The 19,966-nt window shown below is 65.4% G+C and overlaps 8 protein-coding genes across 8 annotated transcripts; 3 read left to right on the top strand and 5 right to left on the bottom strand.

The window, feature by feature from the left end:
* Window positions 1-281: 281 nt before the first annotated feature.
* On the bottom strand, window positions 282-2,845 carry Q8F55_002084 (uncharacterized protein; the record flags this gene model as incomplete). The annotated part of the gene is made up of 3 exons (XM_069350692.1): window positions 282-2,051; window positions 2,106-2,611; window positions 2,800-2,845. The coding sequence occupies 3 exons, from the start codon at window positions 2,843-2,845 to the stop codon at window positions 282-284; spliced, it is 2,322 nt and encodes a 773-aa protein (XP_069211078.1).
* A 2,948-nt stretch (window positions 2,846-5,793) lies between these two features.
* On the top strand, window positions 5,794-7,050 carry UBC6 (Ubiquitin-conjugating enzyme E2 6; the record flags this gene model as incomplete). The annotated part of the gene is made up of 10 exons (XM_069350691.1): window positions 5,794-5,820; window positions 5,873-5,881; window positions 5,940-6,012; window positions 6,059-6,072; window positions 6,128-6,197; window positions 6,241-6,325; window positions 6,374-6,545; window positions 6,590-6,604; window positions 6,659-6,715; window positions 6,769-7,050. The coding sequence occupies 10 exons, from the start codon at window positions 5,794-5,796 to the stop codon at window positions 7,048-7,050; spliced, it is 804 nt and encodes a 267-aa protein (XP_069211077.1).
* Window positions 7,051-7,292: 242 nt separating this feature from the next.
* Window positions 7,293-8,291, bottom strand: MRPS5 (mitochondrial 37S ribosomal protein uS5m; the record flags this gene model as incomplete). Its single annotated transcript, XM_069350690.1, has 3 exons — window positions 7,293-7,427; window positions 7,475-7,728; window positions 7,775-8,291. 3 exons carry the CDS (start codon window positions 8,289-8,291, stop codon window positions 7,293-7,295), a joined length of 906 nt encoding a protein of 301 aa, XP_069211076.1.
* A 1,254-nt stretch (window positions 8,292-9,545) lies between these two features.
* Window positions 9,546-10,917, top strand: RPP2B (ribosomal P2 domain-containing protein; the record flags this gene model as incomplete). Its single annotated transcript, XM_069350689.1, has 5 exons — window positions 9,546-9,642; window positions 10,127-10,233; window positions 10,277-10,333; window positions 10,379-10,531; window positions 10,738-10,917. 5 exons carry the CDS (start codon window positions 9,546-9,548, stop codon window positions 10,915-10,917), a joined length of 594 nt encoding a protein of 197 aa, XP_069211075.1.
* A 578-nt stretch (window positions 10,918-11,495) lies between these two features.
* Window positions 11,496-12,354, bottom strand: CKS1 (Cyclin-dependent kinases regulatory subunit (Cell division control protein cks1); the record flags this gene model as incomplete). The annotated part of the gene is made up of 4 exons (XM_069350688.1): window positions 11,496-11,643; window positions 11,719-11,788; window positions 12,211-12,230; window positions 12,311-12,354. The coding sequence occupies 4 exons, from the start codon at window positions 12,352-12,354 to the stop codon at window positions 11,496-11,498; spliced, it is 282 nt and encodes a 93-aa protein (XP_069211074.1).
* A 1,484-nt stretch (window positions 12,355-13,838) lies between these two features.
* On the top strand, window positions 13,839-14,724 carry Q8F55_002079 (uncharacterized protein; the record flags this gene model as incomplete). The annotated part of the gene is made up of 3 exons (XM_069350687.1): window positions 13,839-13,895; window positions 13,932-14,302; window positions 14,340-14,724. 3 exons carry the CDS (start codon window positions 13,839-13,841, stop codon window positions 14,722-14,724), a joined length of 813 nt encoding a protein of 270 aa, XP_069211073.1.
* Window positions 14,725-14,967: 243 nt separating this feature from the next.
* Window positions 14,968-17,226, bottom strand: VMA1 (H(+)-transporting V1 sector ATPase subunit A; the record flags this gene model as incomplete). Its single annotated transcript, XM_069350686.1, has 7 exons — window positions 14,968-15,580; window positions 15,634-16,560; window positions 16,725-16,866; window positions 16,918-17,006; window positions 17,049-17,092; window positions 17,136-17,174; window positions 17,224-17,226. The coding sequence occupies 7 exons, from the start codon at window positions 17,224-17,226 to the stop codon at window positions 14,968-14,970; spliced, it is 1,857 nt and encodes a 618-aa protein (XP_069211072.1).
* Window positions 17,227-17,634: 408 nt separating this feature from the next.
* On the bottom strand, window positions 17,635-19,813 carry Q8F55_002077 (uncharacterized protein; the record flags this gene model as incomplete). The annotated part of the gene is made up of 5 exons (XM_069350685.1): window positions 17,635-18,308; window positions 18,354-18,889; window positions 18,932-18,968; window positions 19,003-19,537; window positions 19,571-19,813. The coding sequence occupies 5 exons, from the start codon at window positions 19,811-19,813 to the stop codon at window positions 17,635-17,637; spliced, it is 2,025 nt and encodes a 674-aa protein (XP_069211071.1).
* Between the last annotated feature and the right edge of the window lie 153 nt (window positions 19,814-19,966).

The raw sequence follows: 19,966 nt of genomic DNA, 5'->3' as shown, positions 1-19,966 counted from the left end.
ATCCCAAAGAGACTAGCAGAGATAACTGGGGCCTATTGACACAGTATTTGATTTGACAATTGGAGACTCGAGACACATTGAGACGGTTCGATACCAGGACCATCACGGTCCGTTTTTTTCTTCTTCACTTCTAGGATTTGTTTAATGCTGTTGCTTCGTTGGCGTTGCTTTCGTGGTTGGAGGGGGTGACGGATAGGGATGGGGGATGTGCAGGGTGGTGGTTGGGGAAGTGGGTATGCTTCAAGCCCATTCAACTCGTCCACAATCGTCGTCGTCGTCGCTTAGATCTGCAGAGGAGCCACCTCTGCCCGCTTGCGAGCCTTGCGGCGGTCCTTGCGGCTCAGAGCCGAAGACTCGTCGTACTCGGTGCCCGAGACGGGCTGCAAAAGGGGAGAGATGAGCATTCGGCTCGCGGGATGCTGCGGCGCCATGAGCGTGTCGCCGAGCGCAGTAGGGCCGTGGCTGCTCCTTCCAATCGGCGAAGAGTACGCATTGTAGGCCGCGCCCTGGACAGGAGAGTGGTCGTGCTGCGCCCGCTTGGACGAGTTGAAGTTGCGGCGCATGTACATGGACACTGGCACCTTGTCGAAGCGGAAGAGGTGCCTCAACTGGTCCTGCGTCTCGCCAGCATCTTCGTCGCCGTCCAGGTCGTTCACTCTGAGCACCGAAGCGTCCAGCATGTCCTCGAGCGAAAAGGCCGCCTCGTCCTCGGATGGCGTAGACTCGCGCTCGTCGACAAGCGCCTGGGCGGCACGACGAGCCGCAATGTATCGCGGGTGGCCCGGGATCGAGGAATAGCGCACCTTCTTGACGCTCGGCGAGAAGGGGTCGGCCGAGTTGAGGCTCGAGCGGCGCTTGACAGTCGATGAAATCGACGCCGTGTCCGACGTCTTTGTACGGCGACGGCGCGTGAACGGCGACTTGGTCGTGCCGCCAGTCCCATCAATGACGGCGTGGGCACATGGCTCGTCGCTGACGTGGAACGTGCCCATCATGGGAAGCGCAGGTGCCGGCGCCACGGCGACTGGAACAGGGGTGACAGGTGCCACTGTGGCAGGCGCCGGGGTCGACATCGAGCTCGTGGTTGACAGTGCTGGCGAGTCGACCGTCGTGTCCGTGACGATGATAGACGGGTTGCCCATGTCGAGCGCGGCCATGTCGAGGGCAGCGACGTCGAGGTTGGCCACATCGAGGTTGGCAACGTCGAGGCTGGTCACGTCAAGGCCGGCCATGTCGAGGTTGGCAACGTCGAGGTTGGTCATGTCGAGGTCGACCAGGGAGGTGACGCCACCGAAGCCAGACGTGAGCTGCTGGCCGATGATCTCGTCCAGGGCAGGGCTGTCGAGGACAGGCATGTCCTCCTCGGCCATAGAGTCCGTCGTGTCACCACCGTCGTCGTCGCCGTCCTCAACGGCAGACCAGTCGCTCTCCGTGTCGTCGGCATCGGCGTCGATAACGAGCTGCTGCTCGCCGGCAGAGGCCGAGGCGCTCTCACCGACCGAGCCGCCCGTCCTCGAAGACCGGTCACCACGCCTTGTAGCGCGAGAACGGTCGTTTCGAGGCTGGACAAGGACAAACTGGCCGTCCCAGTTCTCCATAAGAATGAGAGGGGCGTCCGAGGCCGTCTGGGCTTCACCGGTGCCAAAGGGTTGAGGGAAGCCAAACTCGTCGAGGGCCTCATCCGTGTCCGAAGTCTCGGACGAAGACATCGGGTCGTCCGACTCTGAGGCGTGGACAGATGACTGGGATTGTAGGCCGTCGAGGTCGGAACCGCTCAACTGGGCGATAACGTCCTCGTCGTCCTCCTCCTCCTGCCACCATTCCTGCTCCGTGTCCTCCTCGACGTGTGGCACGACAGGGCCGGCACCGTAGTGGAGATCCTCGATTTCCTGGCCGGCGAACGCCTCTGGAAGGCCACCAATCTCCTCGTCCTCAGTCTCGTCGCCCGCAAAGAGCGACTGGGTGTTCTCCCTGTCGCTCTCGTCGTCGCCATACGACGAGGTAGAGTCAGAGTCGATTGGTGGCTTGGGGAATCTTGTTTGTGTGGGCGTCTGAGACAATCGTTCAGATCCTGTTGCTCGCGCGCCAATCTCCCAGCCACTTACCACGCTGCCGCCGAAACGATCACCGCCGAAGCCAAACTTGTCATCACGAGCGCGACGGCGAGCGACTTCGCCGAGCTTGAGCTTGCGCTTCCTCTCGCGACCGCTAGGTCCAGAGGTGGTGGGGCGAGGAGCCATTGCTGGGCGGTCCTGCGCCGCGGGGTTTGTATGTGGCGAGCTGCCGAATGCTCTGCCTTTGCCCTTGTCCTTTGACGAAGGGGTAGCAGTGGACAGAGATTCTCTCTTCTTGCCTTTACGTATAGGGATAGGCATATAGCTCATGTCCTCGTCCTCGGTCTCGTCGTCATCAGCCGGGGTCAGGTCCGAGGAACTGCTGCTGTCCGAGAAGACGCTGCGCCGCTGGTTGCTCGACGACTGGCCGCGTGACCGTGGGCCAGACGACGAGGCGCGGCTCTGGGGTGTGGTTGGACGAATGGAAAGTTTGATTTTTGGGAGGGGGGAAGTGTTGATGGGCGGAGAGTGGGTCGAGTGAGAGGGGGAGGTTGGGCCTGAAGTCGTGTGAGCATCATTCAACCATGGTCGATGTCGCGCTGCCGAGTGTGCCGCCGCACGGGCACGCCGTCGTGACACGAGGCCAGGCGCGAAACACGACGCTCGACGCGTCCTTCCTTTGACCCGAAAAGGCGGCGCGAAGCAAAACCATCACACACACGCCCACCCCACACCGACAACTCACCTCGTTTGCCCTTCCTCCCCGCGCTTGAATTCATCGTGATGGACATCGAGTGGCGTCAAGCGAACGCCTTTCAAGCACAGTGTATCTTGTAGTGGTTCTGAGAAGAGAACAAGTGAATGTAGAGCTTTTGTTGAGAGAGCCGGGTGGCGAGGAGGTTGTGGCTCCTATTTGTTGCGTGGTCGTGCGAGAGAGATGGAGGGGTTGGCTGTGACAGGGTTGCCGACATGGACGTGCGGTGGACCAGATAGCTGGGTTGTATTGCAGGGTGGGTTGGACTGGGCGAGTCCTGTGGTGGCCTGTCGAGATGGCCCCGGGGGTGGGTAGCGAGTGGTGTTGAGTGCGAGTAGCTGTTGCAGTAGTAGATGTGAGATGAGAGAGATGTAGTGGTCGCTGGTTGATGATTTGCCCAGGCTGTAAAGAATTCTTGAGCGGCGGCGGGTGGGTCGGTGGGCTGGGCGGACAGGCGGGCGGACTGGCGGCGGCAGCACAAGGGCGGGCGCGGCGGCAGAGGGAAGGGAGAATCGTCTTGCTGCCAGGGGGCGCGCGGGCTTGCAACTTTTGTCTGTAATTTTTCCTGAACGGTGCCAGGCGCCAGGCAGGACAGTCTGCGTTTCAGGGGCAGACGCAACTTTTACCCTGAGCCAACTAGAAGCACCAGACGACGACGACATGACTGACGGGGGAAGGTCATTTTTTTCAAAAGACGATGCGCGATATGGCGGAAGACTGGCAGCCAGCGAGCGACAATGACGGCCTGGAACTTGGCGGCGGCGGAGGGGGAGAGACGACGGCGGCGGTGACGGCTGCAGGCCAATGGCGCGCGCCACGACACACATACTGCACTGCAGACTGTGACGCACTGATCCGTAGACAGAAGCAGCAGGCAGGCAGGCAGCATCACGCGCACTACCTACTCGTGTCGCCCAGAGCCGACGCACATGTGCAACCAACTCTCTTGCTCACATCGACACACGCTAGCAACGACGGCGCGCGCTGCCTTGCCCCACACACCCCGCGGAATGGACTGGTCACGTCTACGCGTGCAAGACGAGTGGAGCCGCTGGGCTGCTTGCTTGCCTGGCTGGCTGCTTGCATCACTCGACGCCGCCTTCCCTGACTGTTGCTAACTCGCCCACACACATTTGTATTTCAAAATTTACCCAGAGCCCAATGGGATTAAGACATTGTAAACGACGACGGCCAGGTCGTGTGCTCGTTTGTTGTCGTCAGAGGCCGGCCCGCCCGCCGACCGCCGCCGCGATCAGGCGACCACGACCCCCCACCCTGTACCTTGACGGCGTCAGGTGCCGCCCACCCACATTTACCCATCCCCCCACCCCGCCGACCCCTGCCTGCCTGCCTGCGTACGGCCGCACGCGACCAGGATAGGACCTCAATCTAACCTTGTTCTGGCCACTCGTGATACATGGCCAAACATGTGGCACTTGGAATTAGCCAATGCCATGATAACCCCTGCCTCGACCCCCAGCCCATCATTGGCCACTGTGTGGCCCCACGCTGGCGATCAACTCCTGAGCAGCATTGCTGTCCCCTCCCTGCATGATGATGCTGTGGCTATGCGAAGCCTTTACCGACATCGGCTACCCTACAGCGGCCGCCAATGAGCCCCGCGTCCCCCAGAATCCAGTGCCTCTCGTTCGATTGTTCTGGCAGTCCTAGTCGTGCTAGCAGCGCTTCGCCGTCATGGTCGCGATGAGGCCGCCACACCCGATTGGCAAGGCCCGAGCGCAGCGATCGACCGGCGCCAGAGCCGCGTAAAGGCACATTGCACACCTGCGGCGTATCCTTGCAGCCGCGCACGACTCGTGCCGCCTGTGCAGAGCCGGAAGCGAGTGCGTTGCAATTCGTGCCATGGGCAATCATGTGGCCGTGCGATAGAGGCAGGCACTGCTTGCTCCGTCCGAGAAGTCCGCGCGTGTCGGAGATGGAGAGGCGGCACTTCCAGTGTGTTCCAGCGCCGATTCGCCGCTCTGCCGGCGCTGGGCGAGTTAGGCGGAGGGGGTGCGCTATCTAGGGCTTGTCGCCACTTCGCTTCGTGTGATCATCCCGAGGTGGCGGGGAGGCTGGGCTGAGAGGCGGCCATCAGTGGGTCAATCGACGATGCCCCACACAGCGTCCTTCTCGATCACTCTTCTGCCACGACGCATCGCCTGCAGACGAACAGACTACCACAACGCGCCCAAACCTCGCTCTCCACCCCACTATGGCTCTGACATGGGCCCTTACGCCTCTGGGACGAGGCGTGAAGCACCGCCAGTCGGGTCTGCCACGGGACGCGGAAGTTCTCCTTCGTAGGCGCGAGTCGAGAAGGCTGCCTCGTCGCTAAATATTCGTCATATTCACCGACCAGGCAGCGTTCTCGACGGCGTCGGAGAAGCTGTAGAGAGGGAGCTTTTGACCAGACGCGACCGCACGCGGTAGAGTGCAGGATCGTGATAGAGGTGGAGAGCACGATTGAGGAGGCAGCCCACACGCGTCCATACACCTCAGCGACGCTTCGCTCGAGCAGCCAACACCCCAACTCCCATCTTAAGGACGCTCCTGTAGCCGTCAGAACAGCGTTCGCGCAGAACTGAATGGTTTGAGACGAGCGGGAGATGGACACAGAGGGTGGAGGGTAGAGGGTACAGGGTGTGGGGTGTGGGGAGAGCCACGCAAGTTGCACGTGCTTATCAGGGTGGATCAAATTCCAGCGCCCAGCGGGGCGGTACCAATCTACTCACCCGCCTAGTGGCCGCCGCGCCACCACCACCACCACCCACAGCCAACTGCCCCACGCGCAGGCGCTGGCTGGCTCACTGCACGGCCCCCAGGCCCGCCCGCCCCCCGAAGCGCCCGCGCAGTCGTCGGCGTGCTCCTTCCTCGTCGCCCGCCCATTGTTGATTCCTGCATACTCTCTCTTTCTCAACCTTCCACCATCAAACAACTGCACGCTCTTCCACCACCTTGACCAGGTTACCCCCCTAGTCCAAGATGGCGTCCAAGGTCGCGCAAAAGAGGGTGCGTAGCCCTGGTGGCAACCCGCTGTCGAGCCCAAACTGACAACACGCAGCTCCAGAAGGTATGCCCGGCTTCAGCTTCCCCGCGTCCCCGCCCGCGCGCACTAACACTTGTCGCAGGAGTACCTCGCCATGCAAAAGTCCCCACCCCCATTCATCTGGGCGGTGCCTGAGGAGAAGAACATCCTCGACTGTGAGTGGTCGTGTGGGCGTGTCCGATACAGCGGCTGACCTCGCAGGGCACTTCATCATTGTGAGACACGCGCGGGCGGTGCAGGCGTGCAGGTGCGCAGAGACTGACGCAGCAGCGTGGCCCTCCCGACACGCCATACGCGGGTGGCGAGTACCACGGCCTGATTTGGTTCCCCAGCGACTACCGTGAGTTGCGACGCTTAGCAGGAGGCACAACTGACGCCCGCAGCCTTCAAGCCGCCTGATGTCAAGATGTTCACGCCGTCTGGCCGCTTTGAGCCCGGCGTCAAGATCTGCATGAGCATGACGTCTTAGTGAGCTGACTGAACCCTACACCCAACGTCTCAGCTCTGACGTCCCAGCCACCCCAGCACGTGGAACGCGGCGTGGTCGGTCGCCACGATCCTCACCGGCCTGCTCAGCTTCATGCTCAGCGACGAGATCACGGCTGGCGCGGTCAAGACTACCGACGAGCAGAAGCGCCAGCTGGCGACGCAGTCGCACGGGTTCAACCTCAAGAGCAAGAAGTTCAAGGTGGGTGGAGGGAAGGCGAGGGAAGGACGCGCTGACATTCACAGGACATCTTCCCTACTGTGAGCGCATGCGATGCGCGCTGCGAGCGAGCGTGCACCCGCTGACTGTTGCAGTACGCCACACCCGCCATGACCGACCTGCCCGACATGGGCCAGCAGAAGGGCAGCACGGTAGGTAGTGCGACGGCAGCCAGCCCCTGTCGCTAACCTTATCGCTCATCGAGGCCGCAGGATTGAAGCGTGCCGCCGCGTCCGATGTCGACACGCCAGTGTCGTCTGTTCGATCCACACCCCTCTCCACGGCCGCCCCCACCCGCAACCAATCCCCCGCTGTCCAACCCCCAATTCCTACCCCCGCCAACACAGAACCCGCACAACAACAGGCTGCGCAGCAGGCGCTTCACGTCCGCGAGCAGCATGGCCGACCCTGGATGCCTTCGTGGCGCTGGCTGGTTGCCATTGTCTTGCTAGCTGTGCTCGGCCGGCTGTCTACCGGCCAGCAGTGAGTCGTGATCCGTGACCCGCTGGGCTCCTTGTTGTTATACGATCTGTGTATTTCTGTTACCTGTGGCATATGAGTTTCGCATGCATTCGGATGTGGCCGGCGCCGCGACGCGCGCGAGAGAGCTAACAGGCAACGTGAGCTGGACAATAATGCTGGCACGCCTCGCCGCCGCCGCCGCCGCCGCTACTATGACCTGTGCATGAGAACTATGAATGGGACAATGCTACGACGACGACGCGACCACTATCGGCGGTGGCTAATGTCGGTGGCCCAGCGGCCGCGCTGGCGCTGGATCTCTGGGATTGTGCGCATGCCAGCGCCCTTGTCCTCGCGGCGGCCCTTGTGGCCATTTCCAGATCCAAATCCGGGGGGGTTGGCCTAGCGTTGGCGTTAGCAAGTCGTCGACGACACCACGAGCCACTCACGCCACCGTGTAGGATCTGAATGGCCGCGTGCAGCACCTGGGCGGGGTTGCGCGAGCCCTCGATCGTGGCACTCGCGTCGCGGATGCCGCACGCCGTGAAGAGGTTGTGCAGGACGCGGGGGACCTGGAGGCCGAATCCGGGCGGGCGCGCGCGCATAATGACCTTTGTCGAGCGCCACTTGTACTCGAGGTCCTTGCCCTGTCCCCAGAGCGTGCGGTTTTCGAATTTCGGCACGTAGTCCATGGTCAGGACGGCTGGGGGGTGTCAGCTCGGCGAGGCTAGGGAGGAACGGCGACGTACCACGGCGGAAGGCCCCGTCGAGCGCCTCGGACACCTCGCTCGCGCGGCCGCGCGCGATCCCGACCAGCCCCTTGGCCGGGTCGCCGGCGATCATGAACGCGTAGTGGCTCGGCACCTTGCCCGCCGGCGTCATCTGCACCACGGGGTGGATGTATCCCTCCTTGCGGACGAGGCGGAAGATCTCCGAGGGGAGGCGGCCCGTCGCCGCCGTGATGAGCTGCAGGCCCTTGTTCGACTCGTCGTCGTCCAGCCGCTCGGGGAGGTTGGTCGGCGCGCTCCGCACCACCGGGTGCTCGAGGTTGATGTTCTTGTGCTGCGGGTTGTTGGGGAAGCGGGAGGGGTAGTCGGGGTGCCTTGGGACCGCGGAGTACGGCACGATGGTCTGGTGCAGGAGCGAGGCGTCGGGGTGTGTTGGGGCCGGCTTGGTGGACGAGGACGGCGCCGGCGTCGGCACGGTCGACATGGCGCGCGCGAGCGCGCCGGCGTGCCGCGCGGCGGGGGCGGGCCGGAGGAGCATCGGGGGTGGGACGAGGTGGTGTGGGTCGACGATGAGCTCGACGAGATGTCGAAATATCAGTTGGCAGCGACTCTGTCCGCAGAAGTGGTAAAACGCGGAGGTATTTCCACGTGGCGCGGGGGTGGGGTGTGGCGGAGTGCGCGGAGTGACCACCGTGCAGACAGTGTCAACAGTTCAATACAACGTGCTATGCATGGTACAGGGCGGCATGGGCACGGTGGTGGGGACGACACTGGGCACTATCATGATAAAATTGCTCTCGACGCAGCCCCCGCCGCCTCCCACTCCGCCCGCAGCGCGACAAACCGGCGCACCGCCTCGCGCTCGAGCTCGCTCCAGTCGTCGCCGACGGCGATCCCGAGCGCACGGGGGTGTCGGGGCCCAGACGCGTCGTCTACATCCCCCAGGCTCACCGTTCTGCTCGTCCGGAGGGTATTTGCTCCTCCCGATCCCCCGCCCCCGCCCCCACCCCTGCTCGCCGTGTCGATCGCTAGCAGCCCCTCGCGGCGCGAGTACCGCAGCCGCGTCTTGCTGCGAGTGCTGGGCGGCGCGTCGGGGACGAGCGAGTCGTCCGTCGGCGGGCGGATCGCGAAAGAGAGGATGATATCGGGCGGGTCGGAGCATGTTATGGCGATATCGCCCGCCGCGGTGAAGAGTTTGACCTGGGGTGTCAGTGCACGATCTGCGACAGTGCCACCCACCCGCGGTGTCTTTGCCTCGGCCGCGCGCAACATCTCACCCAGCTTGCCCCACATCCTGCGCTCTAACCCACTCCACGCGGCACTCTCGCCCAGCCGCAGCGTGAACCGCGCTCTCGCGCCGCCCCGAAGCGCCGAGACAGCGGCGGCACAGCCGTCCCGGGACACGCGTACGCGTGTGCGCCCGCCGCCGAGGGAGAAGACGAGGGACGTGGAGTGGTCCGCCGAGTTGACGGTCAGCGTGTCGCCCGGCGCTGAGAGTGCGATGGGCAGGTTTGTCGGCGGGAGGCGGCGCGATGTGAGCGGGGCTGGGGTCAACGGGTCATCTGCCGGGGCTGTTCTCGCCCGGCGAGCCGGTGCTGTGTCACCCGGCGGTCTATCACGCGGTGGTCGACTCGCTTTCGCTCGGGGGGGAGGGGGGCTCGACGGGGGCGTGGGAGGGAACCCTCGTGCCACGGGCTGGGGAGGTGCAACAGTCTGCGTAGGGGCCGCGGTCGGGACTGGCGCGGGCAACGGCGAAGGGGTTTCCGAGCCGAGAGGCGACACTGCAAAGTTCATGTCCGAGGGCACCGGCGTGCCGTCGTCAGACCAGGCGCCGAAGCGCACTCTACGCGCGGCGAGCCCCGCGGGCCCCGTCACCCCTCGCGATACTGGTGCGTGCGACGACGGTGCCAACGGCCGCGCCGGCTCGTCCATCCTCGCCGACCTCCGTGCCCGCCACGCCGCCTCGAGCTCGCGCAGGGGCGACGGCGTGTCCTGGAACGCGAGGCGGAGTGTCTTGACCGCCGAGGTCGGGGCTGGGGGGCGGGCGGGGGTGTTGGTGGCGAGCTGGGCCAGGGGGGTGCGCGTGGCGAGCTGGGCGAGCGGGGTGCGTGTGGCCTCGGGAAGTGGTACGCTCGCGTATCCCCCTGCTCGTCTGCGCTGGCGGCGCGGCGTGTCCATGTTGTTGTTTGTGGGCTGCTCGTTGTTCTCGGGCTTGTCGCCACCGCCGTCATGACACGGTGGACAGCCTCCACCTGGGGGTCGGGCGGGAGCAAACTAATAATAAATAGGCGTGAATCCATGCCGTATGCCTAGTCCCACCAGGCGCGCGTCGGTGATAGCCATGACCCCGTAACGCCGACACTCCCCGCCCAGCGTTTTCGCTTCCGCGACGCTGGACGGCTCCGGCGTCGCGAGTCGCTCGCCGCCTGCCGCCTCTTGAATCTTCGCAACAGTCTCGCTTCTACCCATCCTCCAACCAGGTGAGCATCGCGCCGCGGCCCTCATAACCAGCTGACCGACCAGGCCTCAAGCGTATTCCTGCTGTATCAGCTTAAATCGGTTTACGTCGCCCTACGAAAAGTGAGCGCGCGGTGACGGCCGACGACTAACAGCTGCAGAATGAAGCACCTCGCAGCCTACCTCCTCCTCCAGACCGGCGGCAACGCCTCGCCCTCGGCCGCCGACGTCAAGGCCCTCCTTGAGACCGTTGGCATCGAGGCCGACGCCGAGCGCCTCGAGAAGCTCGTCTCCGAGCTTGAGGGCAAGGACGTCAACGAGGTGAGTTGGGAGTGGTGGCATGGCACGGCAGGCCGGCGGAGAGCGAGGATTGGGAGGGAGGCGACGGCGTCGACGAGCTCGGGATGGACGAGCGGGGCGAGTCGAGAGGGAGCAACGACGACGACGAGCCGACTACCGACTCGACCTCGCGTGCCTGCCTGCCACCACGGATCCGATCCCACCCCGGACCCCACTAACCCCCCCAGCTCATCGTCGAGGGTACCTCGAAGCTCGCTTCGGTCCCTTCGGGCGGTGCCGCCCCCGCTGCCGCTGCCGGTGGCGCCGCTGCCGCCGCTGGCGGTGCCGACGCCCCCGCCGCCGAGGAGAAGAAGGAGGAGGCCAAGGAGGAGTCGGACGACGACATGGGCTTCGGTCTCTTCGACTAAGCGTCTCGCCACGTCGACTCTCTCTACGTGCCTCCCTCTGAAGATTGTTTATCGCCCTCGACACTACGACCATGGTAGATGCGTGCGCGTGAGATGTATCTGAAGAGTCTTCTTCAAACAAAGTCGTGGCGTTGCAGGTGTGGCCATGGAGTTGGCAGACAGTGGCCTCCGCCCCCGCTAGCAGTGAGACCCATGACATTGACTCGGCACCGGACAATTCTACAGTCTGCTGCTATAATACTGAACAGGGGGTCATGAGGAGCGGCCGGGTCTCTGCCCAGAATGAGTTGGATGCAGGATGGGTGCGAGCGAGGGATGAGATGAAGGCGGAAGGGAATATTACAGAGTCTTGGAGGCTGCCGGCGCTGCCAGCAGGTGTCGCGACGAGACGTGGGGGCTAGTTGCCAGGCTGCGGTCGGGTCAGCAACGCGTCGAGCTCGCAGCGCTCACAAGTGGTCGTCGGAACAGGACTAGAGAGTCAGTACACGGTCACGGTGCAAGCAAAATCTGGCAAGAGTCCCTGACTTACGGATATGAGGCTCAGGAGCTGGTGCGACGTCAGCGCGTGTGCATTTTAATCAACCGCGTCGCTGGCAGCAGCGCGGGCGAGCACACTCACCGTGCACCTCAAAGTGCTGCCAGCCCAGACTCTGCGTGATGCCAATGCCGCGCCACTCGTTCTCCTCGAGGATCCGCAACAGGCCAGAGTCGTCCGGGGCAAAGTAGCTGATTCGGGGGCGGCCAAAAGAGGCAATCGCGTCAGCAGACGTCGTCTGCGCGGGTCATGCGCGACAAGCGTACCTCTTTGGGATGAGCTTGAGCATTGGTTTGGGGAGGATGACGTGCCGGTACTCGTACTTGTCGTCCGAGTCTGCGGGCGGGGTGCGGCGGGGACCAGGCGGGGTGCGGCGTATTCGAGCAGGCGGCAGCGTGCAGTGCGGTGCGGCGAGCGGCAAGCAGTGCGGCAAGGAGCACGGGGAGACGAGGGCGAGAGGAAGCGGGTGGAGCGTGAGGAGCGGGCGGGCGGGGGTCAGACGACCGTGTCAGTAAATCTGCGGTAACGGCGGGAGCGGCGGGGCGCGGATGCGCGGGCTTGCGCGTCGGCGTCGGCGGCGGCGATAGCAACAGTGCTGGGCCGTGCTGGGCCGTGCTGCGTCGCGCACCATGCACACCACGGCGGCAGCGCGACCGCCGCGCGAGCACGATCGAGAAGCACGACACGAAGCACGTCGCCAGCCGCGCCGCGCGCACACCTCGGCGACATCGCGGCGCGCACCCGCGCGCGTCACTCACATCTTTCCGAGTAGATGATTCTGGAGCGTCAGCGTCGGGCAAGGGGAGTGGGAGCCCGCGGCGTCGGCGGCGCGACGGCGGCGACGCGCGCGACACGCACCTCTCTGACAGCTCCTCGAGGGTCGACGGCTTCTGGGACGGCATGGTGACTGGCTGGCGCTGGGCGCGTGTGCTTGTGCGGGGTGTGGTGTGGCCGGGGCGTGTGAGTGGTGTCGAGGTGGTTGTAGGTGATGCTGTTGTGCAGAGCGAGTTCGAGTTGGCAGCCTGTCAGTGGCGACGAGGACGAGGCGAGGCAGCGACGCGTCGGGCAGTCGCGCAAGGCGGCACCATTTTCACGTCGCGCCGCGGCGCGGGCGGGGCGGGGGGGAGGGAGGGCGGGCGGCGTCACCCTGGCGCGTGGCCACAATCGCCTCCACCCACTGCCAGGTCTCAGCATGCATGGCTCGGCGGCGAGATCCCCCCCGCGATGCATGCATGCATGCGCGAGCCAGAGCAGCACGCCGCCCAGCCACTCTGCGCCGTACCAGAGCCTGGGAACGCGGGCCGCTGGGCCCGTGCCTCGTGCCAGTTGCTGGCTGCGGTGCCTTCGTTCCAGCAGCGCGGCGCTTGGCCGGGGTGGGCGTGAGGGGGGTGGAGACGGGCGTCGGCGTCGCACGGTGGGGAGGGAGGCAGCTGGTCGATGCCGGCGGGGCGCGGCGCGGCGCTGGCCCCCGCCTCCGCCTCGCCAGCCGGCTGGATGCTCGCTGCCAGACGGACGTGCGCGGGCCACTGTCCTCGGCCGACGACGCGCCGACTGCAAGACGAGACGAGGACGGGCCGCCGGCAAGTGCCGCCAGCCGTGCAGCCACGACGAGCAGCCACGGCGAGGTGACACGCGACTGGCAGTGGCACCGGCGGCAGCCCGCTCCCCTCGTCCTTGTCCGGCGAATGCGGCGCATGCGGCGCAGAGGCTCCGCCGCCGCCGCCGCCGCCGGCCGCGCGGGCGCATGGCGTCATATCTCCCGCCACGCCACTGCTCGTGCACAGTGCGGCTCGTGGCTCGGCTCGTGGCGTGGCGTGGCTCGGCGCTCGTATCTGTGGGGCAGGGGCGGCGAGCGCAGCATGGCCCCCGGCCGCGCTTATGCTGCTTGCTCATGCACGCATTCATTCGAGCCTACTTGCCCGCAAGAGGCGAGCGCGCCCGCATGTAGGCGATCTGCCGAAGTCATGTGCACAAGGTTGGGTTGGCTCGGTGGCCTTCGCTTGCTCGTCGGGTCGTCGGCGACGAGAGCGTGGTGGACGCTGCATGCTGCACGCACGCCCACCCACCCCCCGCGGATATCACGTCAAGTTCGTTAGCATGTCCCTTCGGCAGCGCGCTCGGCAGAGCTGTAGGCACTGCGGCGGGTAGATGTAGCCGAGATAGTCGGTGTGGGGTGGGTGGGGATGTCACCTGACGTAGGCTGCGTCGCGACCCACGCTGCTTACTGCCACCTGCCCACGTACATGCGGCTATCCTTGGCACGCTCGTCTGTTGCCAGCAAAGGCCGGCGGGAACGTCGTAAGATGGGGGAGGAAGTACATATACCGCGGCTCGGCTCGGCCCACCGTCGCACGCATACACCCACTCGCCCACACACCCACCCACCATGCCGTCCCTCTTCAGCACCCCCGGCGTCGCGCTCATCACCGGCGCGGCCTCTGGCGTGCGTCGTGTCCCCCTACTCCGCTAACCCACGCAGATCGGCGCGCAAACAGCCCGCACCTTTGTCAAGAACGACTGCCGCCGCCTAGTCCTCGCCGACATCAACGACGAGCCGCTCGCCAAGCTCGCGGGCGAGCTCAAAGCCGCCGAGCCCGACGTCGACGTCCTCGCAGTCAAGTGCAACGTGGCCAACGAGGACGACGTCAAGAGCCTCGTCTCAGCCGCCGCAGCGCACTTTGGCCGCATCGACTACGCCGTCAACGCGGCGGGCATCGTCGGGCCCAACTCGCACCTCGCGTCAGTCGAGGTAGACGAGTACGACAAGCTGGTCAGCATTAACGCGCGCGGGCTCTTCCTCTGCCAGAGAGAGGAGCTCAAGCAGATGGCCAAGCAGGACCGGGCTGGCACGTGAGTCGCGGCGTGGAGAGCAGAGCTGACCCCTCAGCCCCGGGACCGACCCCGTACGCCACCAGCGCGGCAGCATCGTCAACCTGGCCAGCGTCGCCGGCCTGGTCGGGTCAGGCATCCTCGGCGCGTACGTGTCGACCAAGCACGCCGTCGTCGGCCTCACCAAGTCGGCGGCGCTGGAGAACGCGCCGAACGGGATACGCATCAACGCCGTCGCGCCCGGCGTCATCGACACGCCCATGACGCGCGAGCAGTTCATCCAGCCGCTCAACGACCACCTGTCCGACGACAAGTTCAACATGGGCCGCCGGGGCCGCGCCGACGAGGTCGCCGACGTGATCGTGTTCATGAGCTCTGAGGGCGCGAGCTACGTGAACGGCGCGACTTGGACCATTGACGGGTGCTGGACCGCCGGGAGGTAGGGGGTGCCGGTGTTGTAGTCTGAAGGAAGAAGCAATGTATGTTGTCAAGGGAAGAGGCTGGGCGCCGCCGGCACGGGGACAGTGTGCGAGGCCATCTGCTGCGCCGCACTTGCACGACGCCGCACTCACACCCAGACCCAGTCAGTTGCCCCACGCTGCACACGCCGCCAACGCCGGCTCACACCGCTTACATGTCTAGAATTTGAAAGAGACTACTTAGACGACTACTCCAACTCCCCCCCCCTACTCCTGGAGACGCCGGAACGACTCGCCAATCTCATTGTAGAGCTGGTCAAACTTGCCCACAATGTCCTGCTCGCTCTGCGTGTTGGGCGACTCAAACTTCTGCTGCGACAGCTTGAACAGCACGTCGCCAGTAGAGTCGCGGATCTTGGCCCACGTCGCGTCGCCAGACTCGGTCGCCTTCTGCGCAAGCTCGTGGTACGTGATAAAGTTCTTGAGCATGCCCACCGTCTTGTAGAAGGGGCAGAAGCGGTCGTACTCCGAGATACCATTCTGCTGCAGGAAGTCGTCCTTGAGCATGCGCGCAACCTCGAGCGTAATCTTGTCGCCCTCGCCGAGCGCAGACTTGCCGACGAGCTGCACAATTTCTGCCAGGTCCTTGTCCTTCTGGAGAATCTCCTTGGCCTTGGTGCGCAGGTCGACAAAGCCGGGGTTGTGCTTCTCGTAGTGGGGCTCGAGGACGTTGAGGTACTTGGAGTACGACACGTTCCAGTCGACCGACGGGAAGTGCTTGCGCTGGGCGAGCGCCTTGGACAGACCCCAGAAGACCTGCACAATACCGAGCGTGGCCGACGTAACGGGGTCCGAGAAGTCACCACCGGGAGGCGAGACGCTGGTCAAGTTAGCTCGCTACCCAACTCGCTCCCGCTCCACACCGCCACTCACGCTCCGACAATCGAAACAGTACCCTCACGGTTGGGTGAACCAAGACACTGGACCTTACCAGCGCGCTCGTAGAAGCCGGCGAGCTTGGCACCGAGGTAGGCGGGGTAACCAGAGTCGGCAGGCATCTCGGCAAGACGACCCGAGATCTCACGGAGAGCCTCAGCCCAGCGCGACGACGAGTCGGCCATCATGGACACGTTCTGGCCCTGGTCACGGAAGTACTCGGACAGCGTGATACCAGTGTAGATCGAGGCCTCACGGGCAGCGACGGGCATGTTGGACGTGTTGGCGACAAGCGCAGTACGCTTCATGATGGGCTCCTCACGGCCGTCGCGCTCGAGGGTGAGCTCGGGGAAGTCGGCAAGAACCTCGGCCATCTCGTTTCCGCGCTCGCCGCATCCGACGTAGATGATAATGTCCGAGTTGGAGAACTTGGAGAGCGCCTGCGAGATGACAGTCTTGCCGCAGCCGAAAGCGCCGGGGATGGCAGTGGTGCCGCCCTGGACCGAGGGGAAGAGGGCGTCGAGGACACGCTGGCCAGTGAAGAGGGGGTACGTGGCCGTCTCCTTCTGGGCGACGGGACGGGGGGCACGAACGGGCCAGAGCTGCATGAGCGTGTGCTGCGTCTTCTTGCCGTCAAACTCGGTCTCGAGGACAACGTCCTCGACAGTGTACGAGCCCTTCTCGGCAATGTGGGTGATGGTACCCATGGCGCGAGGGGGGAGGAGGATCTTGTGGTTGTCGACGAGCGAGTTCTCGTAGACGGAACCGAAGATGTCACCGCCCGAGAGGTGGTCGCCGACGCGGAACTCGGCGGGGTTGAAGTCCCACTTGATCTCGCGGTCGAGGGCCTGGGTGTTGATACCGCGGGGGATGTAGATCGACTGCGACTTCTCCTGGATGGCCTTGAGGGGGCGCTGGATACCGCTGCGCGGGGGTCAGTAACAGGTTCTTCGTGAGTGCCTCAACAGCGGGGAGCAACTAGCTCTGCCGGGCCGCAGATCCTTATCTAAGCGGGCGAGCCTGCCGCCAGCCAGCAACCAGCTCGAGCCCGCTCCCCCCCCCCCCTCCCCACCCAACTCCCCACTCACTCGTAGATGTTGGTCATGAGACCGGGGCCGAGCTCGACCGACAGGGGCTTGCCGGTACGCAGCACGGGGTCGCCGACCGTGACGCCCGACGTCTCCTCGTAGACCTGGATGGTGGCGCGGTCGGCCTCGATACGAATGACCTCTGGGGAACGTCAGCACGGCGCGCGCCCTGGGGCCTGGGGCAAGTACGCACCGCCGACCAGCTCGTCGTGGCCGACGCGGACGAGCTCGTACATGGCACATCCGCGCATGTTCTCGCCGATGACGACGGGGCCCGAGACGCTGGGGGGTCAGCATTGCTCGGGACAAGGCAGGGGTACGTACGAGAAGACGGAGCCGAACATGCTCTCGCGGTGCTCGTCCCGGATCTGGCCAGTCAGCGCGGCCACGAAGAGGCTGGGGCTTGCTTACCTTGGGGAGCTCCTTCCTGGCCCGGTCCATTGCACCCGCCTGATGGATGTCAGCTCTCGTCGTCGCCCGCCGTCGCCCGCCCACGCACCATGTTGGATAGTTGTTGGGGGAGTAAGTCGGCGAGTAGGTGTAGCTAGGTGTGTGTGCGCTCCTGCTGGAGATGCGGCTTGGTTGCAGTGGTGACCAAGACGTTGATGAGGAGGAAAGAGTGAGCGAGGCGTGACCGAGACGGCGTGCGGCGGCGTGCAGCATCACACCACCCAGCGAGTGACGATGGGCGGCGGGCGGCGGTACCAGCCAGGGAAGCGACACACGGCGCACGTGTAGAAACGACACGTCATTGTTACTACCACTGATCGATCGGCGCACGAGTGGCACCTGGGCCCAGCCCAGTGACTACCACGCCAGTGCACGCACCGCGCTCAGACTTTGGCGACAGCGTCGTGCATGGACAGGCCGAGCGCGAGCGCGCACGACAGGTACATCTCTAGGATCTAGTCTACTTGTCCTCATCGTGGGCCTTGGCGCCGCGGCCCCACCGGCCAGCGCGTGGCCCCCACCCCTCCTCGACGCCCCACGCGTGCACCTCTGCGATCTTTGGCGCGCCGTCCCGCGGGCCTGGCGTCGGCGGCTCGGGGATCGGGGGCTCGGGCATGACGGGATTCGACGCCTGGTGCCGGTCCGGCCGGCGGCGGTGGGCGTGCGCCGCGCCCGCCTCGGCGGCGAACACGTCGTCGCCGCGGAAGCCGTTGCCGGTATCGCGGTGGACGATGGCGCGCGGCGTGTCGGCGTCGGCGGCGCCGCCCTCCCACCCGCGGTCGGCGGGCGCGAGCGGGATCCAAGGCTCGGCAGCGTACGACGCCGACGTCGACATCTCGACCAGGCGGCTCACGGCGCGCTTGTACGCAAACCGCTCGTCCTCGCCGGTGAAGATGGCGCTGACGGCAAAGCTCGAGCCCATGTCGGCGCGGTCGGCGCGCTCCCGCTGCGCGCGCGTGCGCGGGTTGTACGTGCTGACGTTGGCACGGGGCTGGGCCGCAAGCGTCTCGGACAGGGCTTCGGCCGCGAGGATGTCGTGGTGCTCGGGGTCGATGGACGGGTCGAGCGCGTCGGGGAAAAAGAGGGGCTCAGGGCGCGCGGCGGCGCGGACGACGACTTTGCAGCGCGCCTCATCTGGGCGGTGTCAGCTACGTCATGAACGAAGTCAGCTCGACTCACACAGCGCGTCAATCACGTTGATCAATCTCCTCGCCTCGTTCTTGTTGCGCAAGAGCATGACCTTGACGTCGTCGATGAAGAAGGTCTCAAACGTCGACGCGAGCGAGATGTAGTCTGCCGGGCCAAGCGGCGCCTCGCACAGGTCGGCAAAGGCAAAGCGGCACGCGGCCCCCTTAACAGCGGGGACATGCACGCGGCGGCCGTACACCACGACGTCGGTGGGCTCGGGGGTGCCGGGCAGGGCGTCCCACGCGGCGTCGAAGCGCTCGTCGCCGAGCTCGAGCCAGCGCGGCTCGCCCGCGGCCTCGTCGCGCCGGCGCCAGTCCCTCCCCCCGTCGAGCTCGACGACCTCACACCGGCCCTTCAAGCTGTCCAGAAACCCCGCCATGCGCTCGCGCTGCACGCCGTGGTGGTACAGCTCGTCGGGGACGCGGTTCGAGCACGCGAGCACGACGCCCCCGAGGCGCCAGTACCAGGACAGCACGTCGCGGAGCAGGGCGGCGGACGAGGCGTCGACGAGTTGCAGCTCGTCAAAGCTGGCGCGTCAGCCTTCACCCCCACACCACCTCGCCACGCACTAGAGAATATGGTACGACAGGATCATCTCTTTCGCGACTACAGTCAGCCCCGCCACAGCACCGGCACTCACTGACGAAGGGGATCGTGTCCCGGGGGTCGTCGTAGCCCGCCTCGCTCGCCGCGCGATCCTCGTCGGCCGACTCCCACCTGCCTCCGCCAAAGACCGCGCGCCAGCCCCGCCTCCCAGCGAGCACCTTGTTCGCCTCGGCCAGGCCAGGGACAGCGCCGTCCTTGCGCCGGCGCAGCTCGTCGTACACGCGCTGGTAGAGCCAGAGCGTGAAGGCGTGGTAGTGGTGGCGCTGCTTGTGCTGCGTCTGGAGGGACTCGAAGAAGAGGGCGAGGAGGAGCGACTTGCCCGAGCCGGGCGGGCCGGTCAGCAAGATCCCCCGCGGCGTGTTGAGGTTCGCAATCTCCTCCTCGCCCGTTAGGACGCGCACGAGCGCGCGGCCCCGCGCCCCGTCGTCCGGGAGCACGCGCTCCCCCACCCCCGGGAGGCGCTGGTACCACGTCCTCTCGGACGCCTGCTGCGGCGGCCGCGTGCCGAGCTTGGAGACCAGGTCGAGCGGCGGGTCGTACCCCGCCAGCGTGGACGCCAGGTGCCGGAGCTGGCGTTAGTGGCGGAGAAGGAGGAGACGCACCTTCATTACTGTGCGCACCTGCTCGTCGTCCCATGTCAGCCGGCCGGACGACACGAGCGTGCGGTAGGCTTCGAGCAGGTCTGGGGGGCGTGCTGTGTCGGGGGTGCGGGATGCGGAGGCGGGGTCTGGGGCCGTGGAGGACCGCCGCTGCGCAATGCGCGGGGCGTGCCGTGCTTGGAGACGCGGGGCGGCTACCCGTAAAGATCGGGCCGTAAGGAGGCGCGCGCCGTGCCGCAGGATCATGGTCAGTGAGTGAGCGACGGCGACTTCCGACGCGTTGACCATCTCACTTCGTCATATCGAGTTCAGTGTGGGGACCCCAGAGTCTCAATGCTCAGTGTACGCATCCTCTCCCCCGCCCCTTCTAATACACGCTAATGCATGGCATGCTCTTTA

Source organism: Vanrija albida, assembly GCF_041260175.1.
Source record: "Vanrija albida strain AlHP1 chromosome Unknown contig_2, whole genome shotgun sequence".
In the NCBI taxonomy this organism is placed as follows: Eukaryota; Fungi; Basidiomycota; class Tremellomycetes; order Trichosporonales; family Trichosporonaceae; genus Vanrija; species Vanrija albida.
Note: the sequence above shows the minus strand (reverse complement) of the source record. Positions and strands in the feature narration are given on the sequence as shown.